This window comes from Oratosquilla oratoria, chromosome 12 (assembly GCF_046742065.1).
Source record: "Oratosquilla oratoria isolate Oo_2021 chromosome 12, ASM4674206v1, whole genome shotgun sequence".
Lineage (NCBI taxonomy): Eukaryota > Metazoa > Arthropoda > Malacostraca > Stomatopoda > Squillidae > Oratosquilla > Oratosquilla oratoria.
Window position 1 is genome coordinate 35,037,370 of NC_134788.1, and position 19,958 is coordinate 35,057,327.

At 39.3% G+C, this 19,958-nt stretch overlaps 1 protein-coding gene across 3 annotated transcripts in view; it reads left to right on the forward strand.

Annotated features, from left to right (window-relative positions):
- Window positions 1-19,958, forward strand: part of LOC143031371 (uncharacterized) — a 41,902-nt gene that overhangs the window by 6,927 nt on the left and 15,017 nt on the right. For 2 of the 3 annotated variants that reach the window (XM_076195098.1, XM_076195100.1), the window contains exons 2-4: window positions 4,675-7,775; window positions 7,933-8,074; window positions 9,129-9,333. In XM_076195098.1, the coding sequence (XP_076051213.1) occupies window positions 4,934-7,775; window positions 7,933-8,074; window positions 9,129-9,333 (3,189 nt within the window). In that variant the 5' untranslated portion in view covers window positions 4,675-4,933. The remainder of the gene's footprint in view (window positions 1-4,674; window positions 7,776-7,932; window positions 8,075-9,128; window positions 9,334-19,958) is intronic. The other variant, XM_076195101.1, reaches the window with a different exon arrangement.

Here is a 19,958-nt window from a genome sequence, read left to right on the forward strand (position 1 = left end):
TACACACATATATATATGTATATATATATATATATATGTCACCCTAGCTGTTCAACTTATACATGGATGGGGTAGTGCGAGAGGTAAATGCAAGGGCAGTGGGTCAGAGATTGGAGATGGTTAAAGAAAATGGAGAAAAGTGGGAGGTGAGCCAGCTGTTGTTTGTGGACGACACTGCGCTTGTGGCAGGATCGGAGGAGGGATTGAGGAAGTTGGTGACAGAGTATGGGAGAGTGTGTTAGAGAAGAAAGCTGAAGATAAATGTGGGTAAAAGTAAGGTGATGAGATGTACAATGGGTGAAAGTGGCGGTAATCTGGAAGTGAGCATTAAGGGAGAGTGACTGGAGGAAGTGGATAGTTTTAGATACTTGGGTGCAAATGTGGCAGGGAAAGGTGGAGTAAAGGTTAAGGTAGAATGTAGATTGAGAGAAGTGAGTAAATGCCTTGGTGGATTAAAAAGTGTAATGAGGAATAGAAATTTGGGAATGGATGCTAAGAGGAGACTGTATGAAGGAGTGATTGTGCCAACAGCACTGTATGGGGCAGAAACATGGAACATAAGAGAGGAAGAGAGAAGGAGCTTGAATGTGTTTGAGATGAAGTGTCTGAGAAGTATGATGGGGGTTTCTAGGCTAGATAGAGTGAGAAATGAGGAGGTGAGGAGGAGAACAGGGGTGGAAAGGGAGTTGGGAGATAGGGTTGATGAAAGAGTATTAGGATGGTTTGGACACATGGAAAGAATGAGTGAAGAAAGACTAGTAAAAGAGGTGTGGAAGGCAGATGTGGAGGGAGTGAACATGAGGGGACGTCCTAGGATGAGGTGGATGGATGGGGTGAAGGGGGCTTTAGGGAAAAGGGGAATGTCTGTTGAGGAAGGACAGGAGAGGACAGAAGACAGGGGTGAATGAAGAATGGTTGTATATGGAAGATGTGATGCATGAGGTGGAATGGATGGGGGGTGAGTTAGTTTAGTGTGTGTGAGCAAAATTTTTATGCAGGCCGAAGGGATTTCTCCCTGTCTTCTCCTTTATATGGGGGGACGGAGAGGGGGGGGGGTCGCTGATTTAATGAAGCGGCCTTGCTGTGGATGTGCTGTGTCTTGCAACACTGCTTGTGACCCAGGGCAGTGGACAGGGTGCAGTGATGACCCGTCATCTAGGAGGTGCTAAGATGGGAGGGAGGGTGGAGGGGTGTGGAGTGTTTTCAGGGATGGAATGGGTGGGAATGACTTTATGCCTTTTCCTTTTTTGGCTACCTCCCTAGTAAGGGGGAAAAAGCCTTGGTATATGTATGTATGTATATGTATATATATATATATTTATACAGTATATGTGTATATGTGTTGGAGTAGAAAAAAAACTGGAAGTTGCAAGTCTTCATATTTCAACTGTAAGCTACAGTCTTCTTCAGTAGTGCAGAATAGAAAGAGGGTACTGTATTTGTATAGCACTCTCTTACAAAAAGAGGAACAGGGGGAAGGACCAAAGATGCCTACCCCTATGCATTTAGTGACCTATTGGTCATGCATGGGATCAGGTGGAATATGCCTATTACAAAACGAAAAGGATTACAAAGGTGGAGCATGCCAACAGGGGACCTTTTGGTCCATATCTAGGTCAGATGCGAAAAAAATCATAATGATAAATAAGTGAATAAATAAAAACTATAATAATGTAACAGTGTTGGTGGCTATAATTCTGGATATTATGTCCAGAGACCACTGGCCCTTTAAAATATTCATATTGGGAATATATTCTATTAATGTAGATTTATCTATCGTCCTCAAGAACCCATAACCAGATTTATATGTAAGATCAGCTTTGTCCTAGTTGAGATATTGATTAAACTGATTCATGTGTGGAACACTGCCAAATTTTCTTGCCCGTACTTGATCAAACATATGTGTTCATTCAGCCTTGTCCCTAATCTCCCCCTGTCAGGCCAATAGAAGTATGTACATGGTAGCAAACACCAGGATTGTTTTTTAACCTCTTATGAAAATTAACTACTTTTTTATTGAATATTTCAAAAAGGCAGTGGTCTCCAGACATATTATACCAGAATTATGACCAACAACATCGTTAATAGGCATCTTCCACCTGACCCCACACCTCATGCACTAATTGAATAAGAATAGACATCTTTGGTCTTTCCCCTGTTCCTCTTTTTGTAAGAGTGGTATATTAGTATAATACCCTCCTCCTATTTTGTACAATTAAAGTGGACTTTAAGTTACATTGAAATATATAGACTCATTGTTTCCAGTCTTTTTTCTGCTTTGACTGTGGTATTAGTTCATTTATATATATATATATATATATATATATATATATATATATATATATATCATATATGTATATACATATGTATACATGTGGATATACATATATATATATATATATATATACATATATATATATATGTATATCCATATGTATAATATGTATATACATATATGATATATATATATATATATATATAATGTATATATATATATGTATATGTTATATATATATATACATATTGATATATATATACATATATATATATATATATATGTATATATATATATATGTATATATATATGTATATGTATATGTATATACATATGTGTGTATATATATATATATATATATATATGTATATATATATATGTACATATATATATATATATATATATATCTATCATATATGTATATACATATGTATACATGTGGATATATATATATATATATATATATATATATATATATATATATATATATAAATATATCCATATGTATACATATATATATATATATATATATATATATATATATATATATATATATATATATATATATATATATATATATATATATATATATATATATATATACGTATATATATATATATATATATATATATATATATATAATTCATATATATGTATGTATATGTATATACATATGTGTGTATATATATATATATATATATATATATATGTATATATATATATATATAGATATATATATATATATCTATATATATATATATATATATATATATGGAGATGGTTAAAGAAAATAGAGAAAAGTGGGAGGTAAGCCAGCTGTTGTCTGCTGACGACACTGAGCTTGTGGCAGGATCAGAGGAGGGATTGAGGAAGTTAGTGACAGAGTTTGAGAAGGTGTGTGAAAGAAGAAAGCTGAAGATAAATGTGGGCAAAAGTAAGGTGATGAGATGTACAAGAGGAGAGAGTGACAGTAGGCTGGAAGTGAGCATTAAGGGTGAAAGACTGGAGGAAGTGGATAGTTTCAGATACTTGGGTGCAAATGTGGCAGGAAAAGGAGTGGAGGTGGAGGTAGAATGTAGATTGAGAGAAGCAATTAAATGCCTTGGTGGATTGAAAAGTGTAATGAGAAATAGACATCTGGGAATGGATTCTAAGAGGAGGTTATATGAAGGAGTGATTGTGCCAACAGCAATGTACAGGGCAGAAACATGGAACTTGAGAGAGGAAGAGAGAAGGAGTTTGAATATGTTTGAGATGAAATGTCTGAGAACTATGTTAGGGGTTACTAGGGTAGAGTGAGAAATGAGGAGGTGAGGAGTACAGGGGTGGAAAGGGAGTTGGGAGATAGGGTTGATGAAAGAGTATTAGGATGGTTTGGACACATGGAAAGAATGAGTGAAGAAAGATTAGTAAAAGAAGTGTGAAAGGCAGAGGTAGAAGGAGTGAATATGAGGGGGCATCCTGGGATGAGATGGATGGATGGGGTGAAAGGGGCTTTACAAAAGAGAGGAATGTCTGTAGAGGAAGGACAGGAGAGGACAGAAGATAGGGGTGAATGGAGAAGGGTTGTGTATAAATGATGCTGTGATGCATGAGGGGGAGTGGGTGGGGGATGGGGGGAGAGGGAATATGTATGAGAAAAGATTTGATGCAGCCCGAAGGGATTTCTCCCCGTCTTCTCCTTTCCTGCATGGGGGGACGGAAGGGGGGGGGGTCGCCGATTTAATGAAGCAGCCTTGCTGTGGATGTGTTGTGTCTTGCAACACCGCTTCTGACCCAGGGCAGTGGACAGGATGCAGGGATAACCCGTCATCCAGGAGGTGCCAAGATAGGAGGGAGGGAGGAGGAGGGAGGGGAGTGGAATATATGGGAAATGAAATGGGTGGGAGTGATTTCTATGCCTTTTTCTTTTTGGCTAACCCCCATGTAAGGGGGAGAAAGCCTCTGGTATATGCATGTGTGTGTATATATATATATAAATATGTATATTTATATACATATATATATATATATATATATATATATATATTTATATATATATACATATATACATATATATATATATATATATATATATATATATATACATATAGGTATATTTATATAGATATATAAATGAATATACATATATATATATTTATCACAGCTCAGTAATGTCGTAACACATTAGTAAATACACTAAAACCCACTGCTAATTGGATCAAGAAAAGCAAGGAAATAATGTTATTTCCTTTCTTTTCTTGATACAATCAATAGTTGGTTTTTAGTATATATATATATATATATATATATATATATATATATATATATATATATATATATATATATATATATATATATACATTGAAAATACTGTGGGAGGATTTGTAACTGATTGTTATTTGCTTGTGCCTTTCCAGTACTCAATCAAAACCTGTTTGAACACTCATACACGTGAGCATTGTCAAAGAACTCATTTCCCTGACCATACCCTGTTTGAAAGCAGGGTTATGTGATACCAGAATACACCACCCCTATCTTTGGCAGTATCCTCTTTGATGGATAGGGCAGGACTTAATTTTCTTCAGGAGAAAGGTGCTCGATTACCTCTAAGTTGTTACATATGCGATCCCCTTTTCCTTCTTTATCTGAAGTTCTCTTTGGACTCTGTTGAGCCCGATGGGCCAGTCTTCTGGAACCCTTCGCCGAAGGACAACCTCCACAACCTCTTTTGGTACAGCCACTCCTTCAGCATTTGCTGGAGGAACCGTCTCCGGTGTGAGCGCCCAGACCATTGGAACGTCATCACAGTCCACCAGCACTGGGGGGCCATCGACCACTACCGCAGGAGTCACTGCAAGTGGAGGATCTTCTGGTGGTGCGACCGGTTCTTCGACCTCCACCACTGGACCCAACATTCACAGGGCCCTAGGGGATGGTGAGATCAATTACACTAAAGGACTGAAAGCTATTGACGAGATTTCTCGCCTGGTCATGACAATGTTTTTCAAGACCCATTTCCAGGGAGGCCAGCAGCCCATCAAGGACTGGCTGGCGCAGAAGAACTGGAGTAACTCTGAACTGAAGAAGAGGGGCTTCATGAAGGAGCAGCTCGATGTGATTAATGCTGGCACACAGTTCCCAGACATGGACATATCACTTAAGTACGCCCTCCTTCTTCATTGTTGCGACTTCAACATATCACCTCCAGAGTGGAAGAACCATCCCAGCAGTGAGGAATATTCGCTCTACCATATGAAACAGAAACGGAACGAGTTCAGTCACGATAGGAAGAATTTGATAGACAGTCTAAGAGATCCAGTGAATTTTCAAATGTTGTTTGATGAACTCAAAGATATATCTTTCAAGGCCTTGGACAAGTTGAGGATCTATCTCATCGGCCAGGGTCAACCGGTTGTCGATATTGATCAGTGCGAAGTGGATGTGGAGGCCCACTTGGACGCTCTTAAATTTCAGGATATTATCGTGGAAGTGGATCCTACACAAGCAAAGTTGAAAGGCGGTATGGCGGAGGTGGTGGATCAACAAAAACAGTTACTGGAGATCGAGCCCTTCCCCCACATACTCGGGTTGGCGCCGTTCAGGCTTCAGGACATTTACGAAAATCCTGACCTTTACGTCGAAAAGAGAGGTCTGCTCCCCGAAGACACCCAGAAAATCCCACTGCTGATGGAGAACTTGCTAACGACACCTCTTGTCGGAAGCAGCAATGTGCCCCGTGTCATTTGCGTTGAGGGTCCGAGTGGTGTTGGCAAGTCAACGCTCCTGGCTCGCGTTGTGTCCGATCGTCTAGACCCTGCAGGGACGATCACAGGTCTGAAGTCATTCGATTTGGTTCTTCACTTTGCGTGCAAGCGAAAACACTGTCGAACACTGCGAGATTTAATCAAGTCCTCCCTTCCCTTGGCGACCAGAGACATCAGTGACGATCTCCTCCTGCGTGCCGTCCGTAATCTCAGCCTCCTGGTCATGGCCGACGGGTTTGATGAAGTGAGTGTGGATGGGAGAATCCTGCTGGAGGATCTTTACCAAGAAGCAAGTAGTAGCCAACTCCGAGTCATCCTGACAACGAGGACGGGTAGCTTGGAGGAGGCAGAATCCATCATGGGAAGCCTGAAGTATCTTCGCGTAACGCTGTCTGCTCTGTCACCACGGAAGTCAGAATCCATGGCCAGTAAACACTACGGTGCCCTACACACAAAAATGAATTCTCCTCCCCCTGAGGCTCAGGTAGTGAAGGACGTTTGTTTTGCAGCCGAGCGCCTTGCGCGGACGCCACGGAATATTCTCTTACTGACCTACCTCGCCTGCGTACAGCCGGAGAAAGTCAAAGCTCCATTGACTCTCCCCGAGCTGCTTGATACTCTGGACGAGATCTCACTGAAGATGCTTCGTCAGCGACTGCACAGGAAGGACCTCTCTCAGTACGAAATGGAGAACGAGATCAGACTCTTCACTCGAGATCTGAACGCCGCAGCGCTGCAGAACCTCTTAGAGAGGGAAACAGATATCCCCACCGAAGACCTGCGTCGAATTGCAAACCAATGTAGGTACCCAACAGATATGCTGGACACGTTCCTTTCATGCAGATGGGAACAGAAGGTGGCGGGGGACCAAGCCTCGTACGTTTTCCCTCACCAAAGCCAACTCGAGTACCGTGCGGCACTGGGTGTCTGTGACAGACTCGGAAGGAACTACCTGGAAGAGGCCGCGACGGTGGGACTGAGCCTGACTACCAAGAAGGATCCTATACATGGCAGAAGATGGAGCATAGTCACCAAGTTTCGCAGACTATTTAAGGTGAAAACAGCCGAGAGTGCCCAGGACCAGCACCAGCAGGAGGAACTGAACCCTAACACTGTCCTGTGCCACATCCTCAGATTAAAGGCACGTGACCAGGGAGAAAGTAAAGAGTTGTTAGACTATCTGTGGAATTTCCTCCTGTCTCTTGTTGGCGCCCTCCGGCTCCGCCAGCTGCTGTCTCGCCACGCGGAAGAGATGGCTGAGTTGGTGGTGTCCTCCTGTAAGAGGAGTCCCGACGAAGCTCTGGAAGCCATCGGCCAGGGTGGGATGGACAAAACATTCACCGAAGCCGTAACCTCTAAGCTAGATCGTGAGTGGACGGTGACTAAACACTTGCACGTACTGAAGGATCTCCACGTCTTCCCGAGCGAAGTCACCATCAAGCTCTTCGGATGCTGCAACGATGAACCGCAACTGGCTGAAGCTCTCGGTAACGTGCGGAAAAAAGATGTGACAGTTGATCTGCTCCTTTACAGCTGCCTAAGGGAGATGTGCTTTCAGGGGTGCTGCACGTGGCCCATTCAGGCGTTGACAGCTCCTGGCGCACTCTGCACCGTACGAAAACTGGACGGTCCCTGGGGCCCTTGCACAACTCTTCAACCGTCGGTAAAAGATCTTATACTTCTCATTCATTCGCCGGAGGGTTTGGTGGCTCTCCAAAGACAGATCAATGTCCTTCCACATCTAGATAAATTAGGTAGGTTGCAGGCAATGGTCTTTACTTATATATGTATTTTAACTATGTATTTTTCAATGGGATAGATATAACCATACTGATTAGATTATAAGATATGATAACCTTAAATTATTTACAGTATTTGACATCTTACATTTTCATGTTTAACACTGTTCAGTCCTGCATGTGTCTGCTGCAGTGGGTGACAAGCCACTAGGAGCACCCCTGAAGAAGAAAGTCGAAGAAATAGTGCTTTATGATGTCACCAGTTCTAACTGGAGGTGGACAGTCAACTTTCTTGTTTCACTTCATGCCCAGGGGTAAGTGATTTCTTGAGAGTATTGATGGTATCACAGAAGGGAATCTTCCTAAGCCTTCCAGCGAGTCACATCCTTTTAAATTTTCAAAAGTATTTGGAAACTCACTAGTTTCAGTGTCTGCAGACCAAAGGATTACAAAGGAGGAGCCAGAGGCCGACAGGGGACCTTTTGGTCCATAACTAGGTCAGGTGCAAACAAATTATGATAATGATTAATAGAAATTATAACAACATAGATAATAAACAAAATAGATAAATGCATAGGTATAGTTAAATGATTAACAGGAAAATAGTAAATAATAAATTGACATATATAATAATAAAAGCCAAGGAAATAATAAACAGACAATAACAAATACACTATATAAAAATGACAGGCATTACAGCATCTTTCTTAGGTGTTTATCTAGACGAATCTTAAAGCTTCAAACTGAACTACATTGCACTGCCTCTGCAGGAACATCATTCCATTAACTACATGGCAGAGTTGTTTCTACCCACTTCCAAATCAAATCTATTTCCTGCCAGTTTGAGACCATTATTTCTTCTCAGATTCTCAATGTGAAAATTTTGTCACTTTTGATGTCAATTCCCTTTAGAATCTTAAAGACCATACTTCAAGGTCTTGAGACCTATTTGTCTTAGCCAGTTACTTTCAAAAGTACCCATGTCATGATATATGGAGCACCTAGTAATTGTATTAGGATCAGAAGTGCACTAAATGTGCCCCTATGTTATCTAAACCACTTTCCCTTCAGCAAAAAGCTATTGTTTTTCTCAAAATGTCATTCAATCTTTTCCAGAAAATAATTTCTTTGAAATATTTTTTGCTTGCAAACAAATCAAATGTGCTTGTAAGATACAAAGATAGGACATTTTGAAAATAGGGAGATTTCTTCAATATTTTTCTCCTTTTTCTATTCAAGACAACTGGTGAATCATGTAGATACACCATGTTAAGAAACACCTCATATGAGCTGTCTCATTACTGGAACAATTTGTAAATTGACACAAGAAGAAATCAATAATTTTAAATTCACAACAATTGGTTTCAGGGAATTCGGTGACATAATTTTCTACGCGAATGACCTGACAATTACAGACTACAGGTGTCTGATAAAGGAGTGGGCTGTGGCTGGGGTTAAAAGCATCGATGACATTCATGTATCTTCAACCCACACGTGGCATACATGGGAGAAGGAGTATAATGATTTGGTCAGTCTTGTCAGTCAGAAGTTTAAGGCAAATTTTTATGTGCTTGTAAGTACTAGTTGCATAACCATGTATGTGTATGTGCACCTCCCCACTTTCATGTACATCAGTGGTTCCCAAACTAGGGGGTGCGCCCACCCAGGGAGGCGTGAGGAGGAGGATACAAGGGGGATGTGAAGTCATTTGCTCAAAAATATTTGTTTAATTAGAATAATAAAATCATTCAAAGAACAAATATTTGCCATTACATACATATACCAAGGCTTTTTCCCCCTTACAAGGGAGGTAGCCAAAACAAAAAAGGCATAAAATCATTCCCACCTTTCCCATGCTTAAATACACTCCACTCCCCTCCGCCCTCCCTCTCATCTTAGCACCTCCCGGATGATGGGCCATCCCTGCACCTTGTCCACTGCCCTGGGTCAGAGGCAGTGTCGCAAGGCACAGCACAGTGACCCCCCCTCTCCATCCCCCCCATGCATAAAAGGAGAAGACGGGGAGAAATCCCTTTGGGCTGCGTCAAATTTTGCTCACACATACTACCTCACCCCCCATCCCCCCACCCATTCCATCTCATGTATCACAACATCATCCATATACAACCATTCTCCATTTACCCCTGTCTTCTGTCCTCTCCCATCCTTCCTCAACAGACATTCCCCTCTTCCCCAAAGCCCCCTTCACCACATCCATCTATCTCATCCTAGGACGTCCCCTCATGTTCACTCCCTCCACATCTACCTTCCATACCTCTTTTACTAGTCTTTCTTCATTCATTCTTTCCATGTGTCCAAACCATCCTAATACTCTTTCATCAACCCTATCTCCCAACTCCCTTTCCACCTCTGTTTTCCTCCTCACCTCCTCATTTCTCACTCTATCTAGCCTAGTAACCCCCATCATACTTCTCAGACACCTCATCTCAAACACATTCAAGCTCCTCCTCTCTTCCTCTCTTATGTTCCATGTTTCTGCCCCCATACAGTGCTGTTGGCACAGTTTCCTCTTTGCATCCATTTCCAAATGTCTATTCCTCATTACACTTTTTAATCCACCAAGACATTTACTCGCTTCTCTCAATCTACATTCTACCTCCACCTCCACTCCACCTTTTCCTGCCACATTTGCACCCAAGTATCTAAAACTATCCACTTCCTCCAGTCACTCTCCCTTAATGCTCACTTCCAGTCTGCTTCCACTTTCACCCCTTGTACATCTCATCACCTTACTTTTACCCACATTTATCTTCAGCTTTCTTCTATCACACACTCTCCCAAACTCTGCCACCAACTTCCTAAATCCCTCCCATCCTGCCACAAGCGCAGTGTCGTCCGCAAACAACAGCTGGCTCACCTCCTACTTTTCTCCATTTTCTTTAACCATCTCCAATCCCTGACCCACCACCCTTGCATTTACCTCTTGCACCACCCCATCAATGTACAAGTTGAACAGCCAGGGTGACATAATGCATCCCTGACGAAATCCCACCTTTACCTTGAACCACTCACTCTCCCCATTTCTAATCCTGACACATGCTCTACTACTCTCATAAAAACTCTTGACAGCTCCTAGAAGCTTTCCTCCTATCCCATATATCTGCAAATCCTCCTACAGTGTCTTCCTGTCTACCCTGTCATAAGCCTTTTCCAGATCCATAAAAGCCCAAAAAACATCCTTCCCCTTTCCTATAGCTTTCTCACATATCTGTCTTACCACAAAGATCTGATCCACACAACTTCTACCCGTCCTAAATCCACATTGTCTCTCACCAATTACTCCCTCTTTTCCTCTCCTAATCCTCTCAATCAAGATCCTCCCATAAGCCATCCCAACTACATTTAACAAGCTAATCACTCTGAAACTACTACACTCACACTTGTTCCCTTTTCCCTTGTAAAGTAGAACTATACAGTCACTCCTCTAGTCCTCCGGCACTCTACCCTCTCTCCAGCAAACATTAAATAACCTCACCAGCCAGTCCACCATCACTGTACCTCCTTTTTTTTTTTAGACATTCTGCATGGCATCCATCCAGACCAGTTGCCTTACCTGCTTTCATCATCTTAACAACTGCCTTCATTTCATCTTTCCTTATTTCTCCTCCATTTTCTCACTCATCATGGTCATTTTCTTAGCATTTCCCACTGCAACTATCTTTCCCTCTCTAGCCTCCTTCACATTTAGCAACTCCCTAAAATACTCTGCCCATTTTCCCCTTACTGCCTTCTCCTCTATTATCATCTCTCCATCTGCACCTTTTACCTTTTCTTCTCTACTTGATTTCCTTCCTCTTCCTCTCTAAATTTCTTTCCAAAACATCTTTTTTTTTCAAAATTTTCTGTCATACACTTACCCCATTTCACATCTGCTCTCCTCTTTGCCTCCTTTACCTTGTGCTTTACTTCTCTTTTCTTTTCTTTGTATAATTATAGCAGTCACTCCAACCCTTTTTCTAAGCTAGTTCTCCTTACACATTTTGGACATGTCACCGATACCAACCACAATTTGCTAATGTTCGAATCTTTTTATATGCTCCCTTTGAACCAAATGTTTCGTTTTTAGTTACTTAGAAAAATGTCTCTGGAATGTACTATTATTTGTTTGAGTGGCTTTCATGATCAGAATTTAATACAAACAGAGATCTATTTTCCTGAACAATGCTAAGAAATAAATGCAAGAATCATTTCACATGAACAAATGAGGGAGTGGGGGCATGCAGGTCTACTGGAAGCAAAAAGGGGGCGTCAGGTAAAATAGTTTGAGAACCACTCATCTATATATTCTTTGCTTCACATATGTCCACAACTTTCCACATAGCATTTCTGCCCCACTACTATATGAATTTTTCATATCCATAAAACTTTTACAATTAGAGCTACAATAAACACAAATAACCTATATTTCTACAAATAAAAGTCCTCACAACCAGGCGGACCAGTCTTTTTCCTTTACTGTATTTCCAATAGGAATAAAGCAGTACATCAGCCCAGTCATACCAGTATTTCTTGTGTTCAAATAAATGTATCTCTCCCACTTTCCATTTGTTTGAACATTGGCTCCTACATCCTGCCCATCTAAGTCCTTTTTGTTATACTCCCTCTTTTCTTTTAGTTGTCTTTTTCCTGTCATAATTCAACTATACACCTTCCTCATAGTATTCTGTAAGGTTATTCCATTATGCTTCTTATATTCCATCATGTCACCTTTTCCATCAACTCCTCATGCATTATCTTCCCCTTTATTGTGATCCACCTGCTAAGGGTTAACTATCGTCACAATGAATACCAGGCACTCCATAGGGATAGAATAATGATTGTTGTAGATGCAAATTCATTCCCCATGGATTTGACATGGGCATTATACATGTATTTTCCCCTTTATTGTGATCCACCTGGTAAGGGTTAACTACCCTCACAATGAATACCAGGCACTCCATAGGGATAGAATAATGATTGTTGTAGATGCAAATTCATTCCCAATGGATTTGACATGGGCATTATACATGGCCATGCTCTTTTCATGTGGAAAGCAAATAGTAGGCAATTTACATCCAAGATCAGTGGAACTCTGGCATGGGCCAGGTTGAGTTTAACTCTTCTCTCCATATCATTCTTTGATACCTTCAGGATTAAGGTGCAGCCCCACTTAATTGGCAGTGTTGCCAAGGGTTTACAGCACTTGACTGTAGAATCAAAAGGCTTTATTTCCTCCCTCAAGTACTCAGAGCCCCCTCTCCCCTGACCCCTTGATTCTGGAAATTTAATGTGACTACTCTGAGTACTTGTTACATGGCAGAGGTTTCTAGTAGGGTCCCAAAGACTTCCCAATACTAATGGGAATATGGGTAGGGGTTGAGACATGGGAATTTGACCTTTCAGGGGGTCTGTGGGGGGAAGGTTTGTCATCTCCATCTTGGGAGCTACACAACAACAACGACTCTTGTAGGAACTCTTCTCTCTTGGTTACCTTTATGAAATATTGCTAATGACTGGTTTGTCCTGGTTAGCTTCACCAGTACTTGTTATCTCCCTGACTCAACCTCTCTCTCTCACACACACACACACACACACACACACACACACACACACACACACACACACACACACACACACACACACACACACACACACTTTCAACGAACGGACGGCTTGAAGGACGTTCTGAAGAAAAGTGCAGATTGTGGATCCCAACGCAAAGAGAAGTGTCTTTTTGTATTTACAGGGTGGGGGAAATTGCTCGTGGGGTAGTGGGAAAGTAAGGAAAGAGGAGAAGGGGAGGGATTGCTGGGGAAATGGAAGGAAATGAGGAAGTAGAGGACTTGGCCCAAACAGACCGCCGAAAAGTAAACAAGCGACCGCAAGACCAGCTGGAAGACGACGAAATGTCTAAAAAGAATGTAAAGATTAGAAGTATAGATAGGAGCAATACAGTAGAAAGTGATGAGAATATTTTCAAGGGATTTAAAGAGGGTGGGGGGGACACAAACCTCCCCCGACTGACAAGACTAGAGGAGAAGGTTGATAAGGTGATCGAGGACTTGGAGCGTAGGTTCGGTAATGTTGACAGTATGATACGAAGAATTGAAATATTAGAAGAACTAGAGAGGGCGAACAAAAACTTAACTAAGGAAATTGAAGAATTAAAACAACAGTTAAAAGAAGTAAAAGATGAGAATAAAGTCTTAAAGGAGAATAATATAGAGAACAAGGAGGGTTGGAAAAAAAATCATGAAAATAGCAAGGTTGCATTCACTGACATAATCAGACAGCAAATGAATGAACAAACTGAAAACTCAGTTATTAAAGTGATGAGACAGAAGGAGAATATAGTAAGAGACTTAGCAGACAAAAAGAAATGTATAATTATATTAGGAATGGAAGAGAAACATAACCCAGATAGAACCACAAGAATCAAAGAGGAAAATGAAAAAGTAAGAAATTTACTAGAATTAGTTCAGGAAGATGAACCAGAAATAATGAAACAAATCGAAGAGAAATTCAGATTAGGGAAATATAGTACAGACAAGACCAGACCAATCAAGATTAAATTCAGGTCACAAACTACGGCTGAGAATATCTTATCCAAAACAGGGAAACTAGCAACAAGTGAACAATATAAAAAGGTATGGATAAAAAGGGAAATGAATAAAGAGGAAAGAGAGGAAGAAAAACAGAAAAGACTTGAAGCAAAGGAAAAAAACGAGATAAGAACGGAGTCAGAAAAAGAGAGATTCTATTGGAGAGTAGTGAATATGAAACTGAAGAAAGTCGACATACAAGAGAAAAACAAAAGGGAAACAGAGAACACAATGGAAGTGACAGAAAACTAAGAGTGTCTTACACAAATATAGATGCATTAATAACAGGATTGAATGAACTGAATGATTATTTGAAAGAAAAAGAACCAGACATAATGGGAATTGTAGAAACAAAATTAAAAGGTCCACTACCACCCAACAGTGTAGGACATGATGCATATAATTATTGGATTAGAAACAGAGTGAAAAAGGAAGGGGGTGGAGTTATGTTCCTGACTAAGAAGGATATAAACGTGAAGGGTGTCACATATGGAAAGAATACAGTAGAAATGATAATGATGGAAGTAGAAGACAGAGATAAGAAAAACAGAAAATTTGTGATAAATTATGTGCCCCCAAAAACAGCCTCATGGAAAGAGAGTGAACATAAAAGTATGTTAGAGGACACAAAGATAACATTAAACAAGATAATGGAAGATGGAGGAAGAATAGTTATGATGGGCGACTTTAATTGCAAAGAAATCTGCTGGGAAGAAATGACAGGAAAAGGTGGAGACGGCTCATGGGGAAACGCTCTACTCGAGATGGTTACTGACCATACAATGACACAATGGATACAGGAGAACACTAGGTATAGAAATGAAGAAGAGCCATCGAAACTAGACCTAGTAATTACATCCGAACCTAGAATAGTGGACAAAATTGAATATAAAACACCAATAAGTAAAAGTGACCACGTATTGATTGAAGTGGAACTTAATGAAGAAAGATATATGAAAAGAAATGAACAATACAGAAAAGGAAGAATGATGTATGAAAAAATAAACTTTGATAAAATAAGAGAATTCTTTCAACAAGAAAACTGGGAAGAAATATACAAAGAAGAAACAACAGTAGAAGAGAAATGGAATATTTTGACAAAAATTTACAAAAAAGGAGTGGAAAAGTATGTCCCAAGACAAAAACAAGAAAAAGAATATGTAAAATGCTGGTACAACAAAAGCTGTAGGGAGTTAAAAGACAAAAGAGACAAAGCCTGGACCAGATGGAAAAAAAGACAGAAGACCTGAAAAATGGAAAATATATACCTGCTATAGAAATGAATATGTACAAATGTGCAGAGAAGAAAAGAGAAAATATGAAAAAGATATCATAGAAAAATGTAAAGATCAACCAAAACTATTCTACAGATTTGTAAACAATAAACTGAAAAACAAACAAGACTTGGAGAAATTAAGACAGGAGGGAGTTGAATACACTGAGGAAATGGAAATGGCGGAAATTATGAACAAACATTTTAAATCAGTGTTTACAAGGGAGAACATACAACCTGAAGAGAACGAATGGAAAGAGAAAGTCCCCCCTATGGAAGAAATAAAAGTAACAAAGAATGAAATATTAACACACTTGAGTAATCTTGATGTCAGAAAATCGCATGGACCAGATGAAATAGCAAACTGGATTTTGAAAGAATGCAGGAATGAACTGGCAGACAAAATACATAGCATACTAAATAGTTCCTTGAAAGAAGGAAAAGTTCCAGAAGATTAGAAAAAAGCAAACATAGTACCTATATACAAAGGAGGAAATAAAGAAGAACCTACTAACTATAGACCAGTCTCTATAACAAGTACAATAGCAAAAATTTGTGAAAGAATTATCAAAAGTAGATGGGTAAAATATTTAGAAAAAAACAAAGTGTTAAATCCAAGGCAATTTGGATTCAGACAAGGACGATCATGCGTCACCAATTTAATATGTTTCTATTCAAGGCTAATAGATATAATACAGGAAAGAGATGGATGGGCGGACTGTGCATTTTTAGATCTAAAGAAAGCTTTTGACAAAGTACCACATAAGAAGTTGCTTAAGAAATTAGAAACTGAAGGAGGAATACAGGGCAAACTACTAAATTGGATGGAGGACTTTTTGCAAGAAAGAAAAATGAGAGTAGTGATAAGAAACCAGCACTCAAAATGGGATGAAGTAATAAGCGGTGTTCCGCAGGGAACAGTTCTGGCCCCAATAATGTTTGCTATATATATTAATGATATGGATGAAGGAATAGAAAGCTATATGAGCTTCTTTGCAGATGATGCAAAACTACTGAAAAGAGTGAAAACTGAAGAAGATTGTGAATCACTACAGAGAGATCTAAATAAAGTACAAGAATGGAGTAGGAAATGGGAGATGGAGTTCAATACAAAAAAGTGTAGTATAATGGAATTTGGAAAAAGCAAAAACAGAATAACAGGAGCATATAAATTGGGAGAAGAAGGAATAAAAAAAGTAGAAAATGAGAAGGACCTGGGAGTCATTGTTATGAATAATATGTCACCTGAGAAACATATGAATAAGATTTTCGGAGAGACTTATAATCTAATAAGAACAATCAAAGTTGCATTTACATACCTGGATGAAGAAATGGTGAAGAAAATCCTAATCACCCTGATAAGACCAAGATTGGAATATGCAGCAACGATATGGTCACCAAGTACAAAAAAATGTATAAAAAAACTTGAAAGAATACAAAGAGCAATTACAAAACTGGCACCAACACTCTCAAAACTATCATATGAAGAGAGACTAGAAAAACTTGAACTACAGACACTAGAGCAAAGAAGAGAGAGAGGAGATTTGATAGCTATTTACAGAATCATGAAAGGCATAGAAATTACTGATAGAGAGAATCTGATAAAATGGGATGACAGAAATACAAGAGGACATGGAAAGAAAATAAAAAAAGACAGCTATAGAAGAGATTTGAAAAAGAACAGCTTTCCTCACAGAGCAATAGACAGTTGGAACAAGTTAGATGAGAAAGTGGTGTGTGCAAAAACAATACATGAATTTAAAAATAGTTTAGATAAAATGAGATATGAAGACGGGACCCCACGAGCATAGCTCCCCTTCCCGTAAAATACAACTAGGTAAATACAACTAGGTAAATACACATATAGTACCTATATATAAAGGAGGAAATAAAGAAGAACCTACCAACTATAGACCAGTCTCTCTAACAAGTACAATAGCAAAAATTTGTGAAAGAATTATCAAAAGTAGATGGGTAAAATATTTAGAAAAAAACAGTGTTAAATCCAAGGCAATTTGGATTCAGACAAGGATGATCATGCGTCACCAATTTAATATGTTTCTATTCAAGGCTAATAGATATAATACAAGAAAGAGATGGATGGGCGGACTGTGCATTTTTAGATCTAAAGAAAGCTTTTGACAAAGTACCACATAAGAAGTTGCTTAAGAAATTAGAAACTGAAGGAGGAATACAGGGCAAACTACTAAATTGGATGGAGGACTTTTTGCAAGAAAGAAAAATGAGAGTAGTGATAAGAAACCAGCACTCAAAATGGGATGAAGTAATAAGCGGTGTTCCGCAGGGAACAGTTCTGGCCCCAATAATGTTTGCTATATATATTAATGATATGGATGAAGGAATTGAAAGCTATATGAGCTTCTTTGCAGATGATGCAAAACTACTGAAAAGAGTGAAAACTGAAGAAGATTGTGAATCACTACAGAGAGATCTAAATAAAGTACAAGAATGGAGTAGGAAATGGGAGATGGAGTTCAATACAAAAAAGTGTAGTATAATGGAATTTGGAAAAAGCAAAAACAGAATAACAGGAGCATATAAATTGGGAGAAGAAGGAATAAAAAAAGTAGAAAATGAGAAGGACCTGGGAGTCATTGTTATGAATAATATGTCACCTGAGAAACATATAAATAAGATTTTTGGAGAAACTTATAATCTAATAAGAACAATTAAAGTTGCATTTACATACCTGGATGAAGAAATGGTGAAGAAAATCCTAATCACCCTGATAAGACCAAGATTGGAATATGCAGCAACGATATGGTCACCAAGTACAAAAAAATGTATAAAAAAACTTGAAAGAATACAAAGAGCAATTACAAAACTGGCACCAACACTCTCAAAACTATCATATGAAGAGAGACTAGAAAAACTTGAACTACAGACACTAGAGCAAAGAAGAGAGAGAGGAGATTTGATAGCTATTTACAGAATCATGAAAGGCATAGAAATTACTGACAGAGAGAATCTGATAAAATGGGATGACAGAAATACTAGAGGACACAGAAAGAAAATAAAAAAAGACAGCTATAGAAGAGACTTGAAAAAGAACAGCTTTCCTCACAGAGTAATAAACAGTTGGAACAAGTTAGATGGGAAAGTGGTGTGTGTAAAAAAATACATGAATTTAAAAATAGTTTAGACAAAATGAGATATGAAGACGGGACCCCACGAGCATAGCTCCCCTTCCCGTAAAATACTAGGTAAATACAACTAGGTAAATACACACACACACACACACACACACACACACACACACACACACACATTCACATTCTTGCATGGAGTTGAGAATAGGAAATAAAGTTTGAAACCAAAAACTGCAAGGTACTGGAAATGGGCAATGGTAGCAAAAGACCATCCTTAAACTATTCCTTTGGGAAGTGAACCCATTACAAAAGCCAAAGAGGAGAAAGATTTGGGAGTGTTGATAAAAGACAAACTGTCAACTGACAGACATATCAGCAAGATTGTGGGAGGGATTATAGACAACTGCAGAAGATTAAAGTGGTGTTTCATTATATAAATGAAGAGATGATGAAAATAACTCATCGAAACCCTGATCCATCCAAGACTGAATATGCATCAGTAGTATGGTTCCCACACAGGGTGAAAAATATAAACAAGATCAAGAGAATACAAAGGGCAACAACCAATCTGGCCCCCAACCTGGCAAATAAACCATACAAAGAAAGACTAAAAGCTTTGGGTCTGCCAACTTTGAAAGATTAAAGAGAAAGGGGATATGATTACAATACTCAGGTCACTAATGGGGATAGATTGCATTGACAAGAGATCTGAATAAAGATGGTAGGGCTTTAACCCCTTCCATACGGTGCCGCACACGTAGGCGTCATGAGGAGCAAGTGGATTCGCGACGCTGCCATATCGGCGTCTTGATTATATTTATTGTAGTCGCCCGTGTTTTTACATTCTCCCAAATGCGCCCTGAATCCCATTCTCTGTGGTTTTCAAAATTTGCGGGTGAAAGAGAGAACGATCGATATAAGCGGCGACTATATTTTATGATGCAAATATTATTACGTGACGTCATACGGCTGGCATTGTCTGCTGCCCGCGAGATTTAAGTCCCGTACTGAAGTGGTTAAGAGGTCTCATGGGAACAAATGTAAGAAAGCCAAATGTCTAAAGGATGTGAAGAAACAGTTTTTTTTTTTTTCCATACAGGTGCATAGATAATACTTGGAATAGCTTTGGTGATATAACCCAAGCTCAAACAATATGCGAGTTCAAATCTATGGCAATTGGAAATCAAGGATATAGATTAAGTCAGAGCTATAC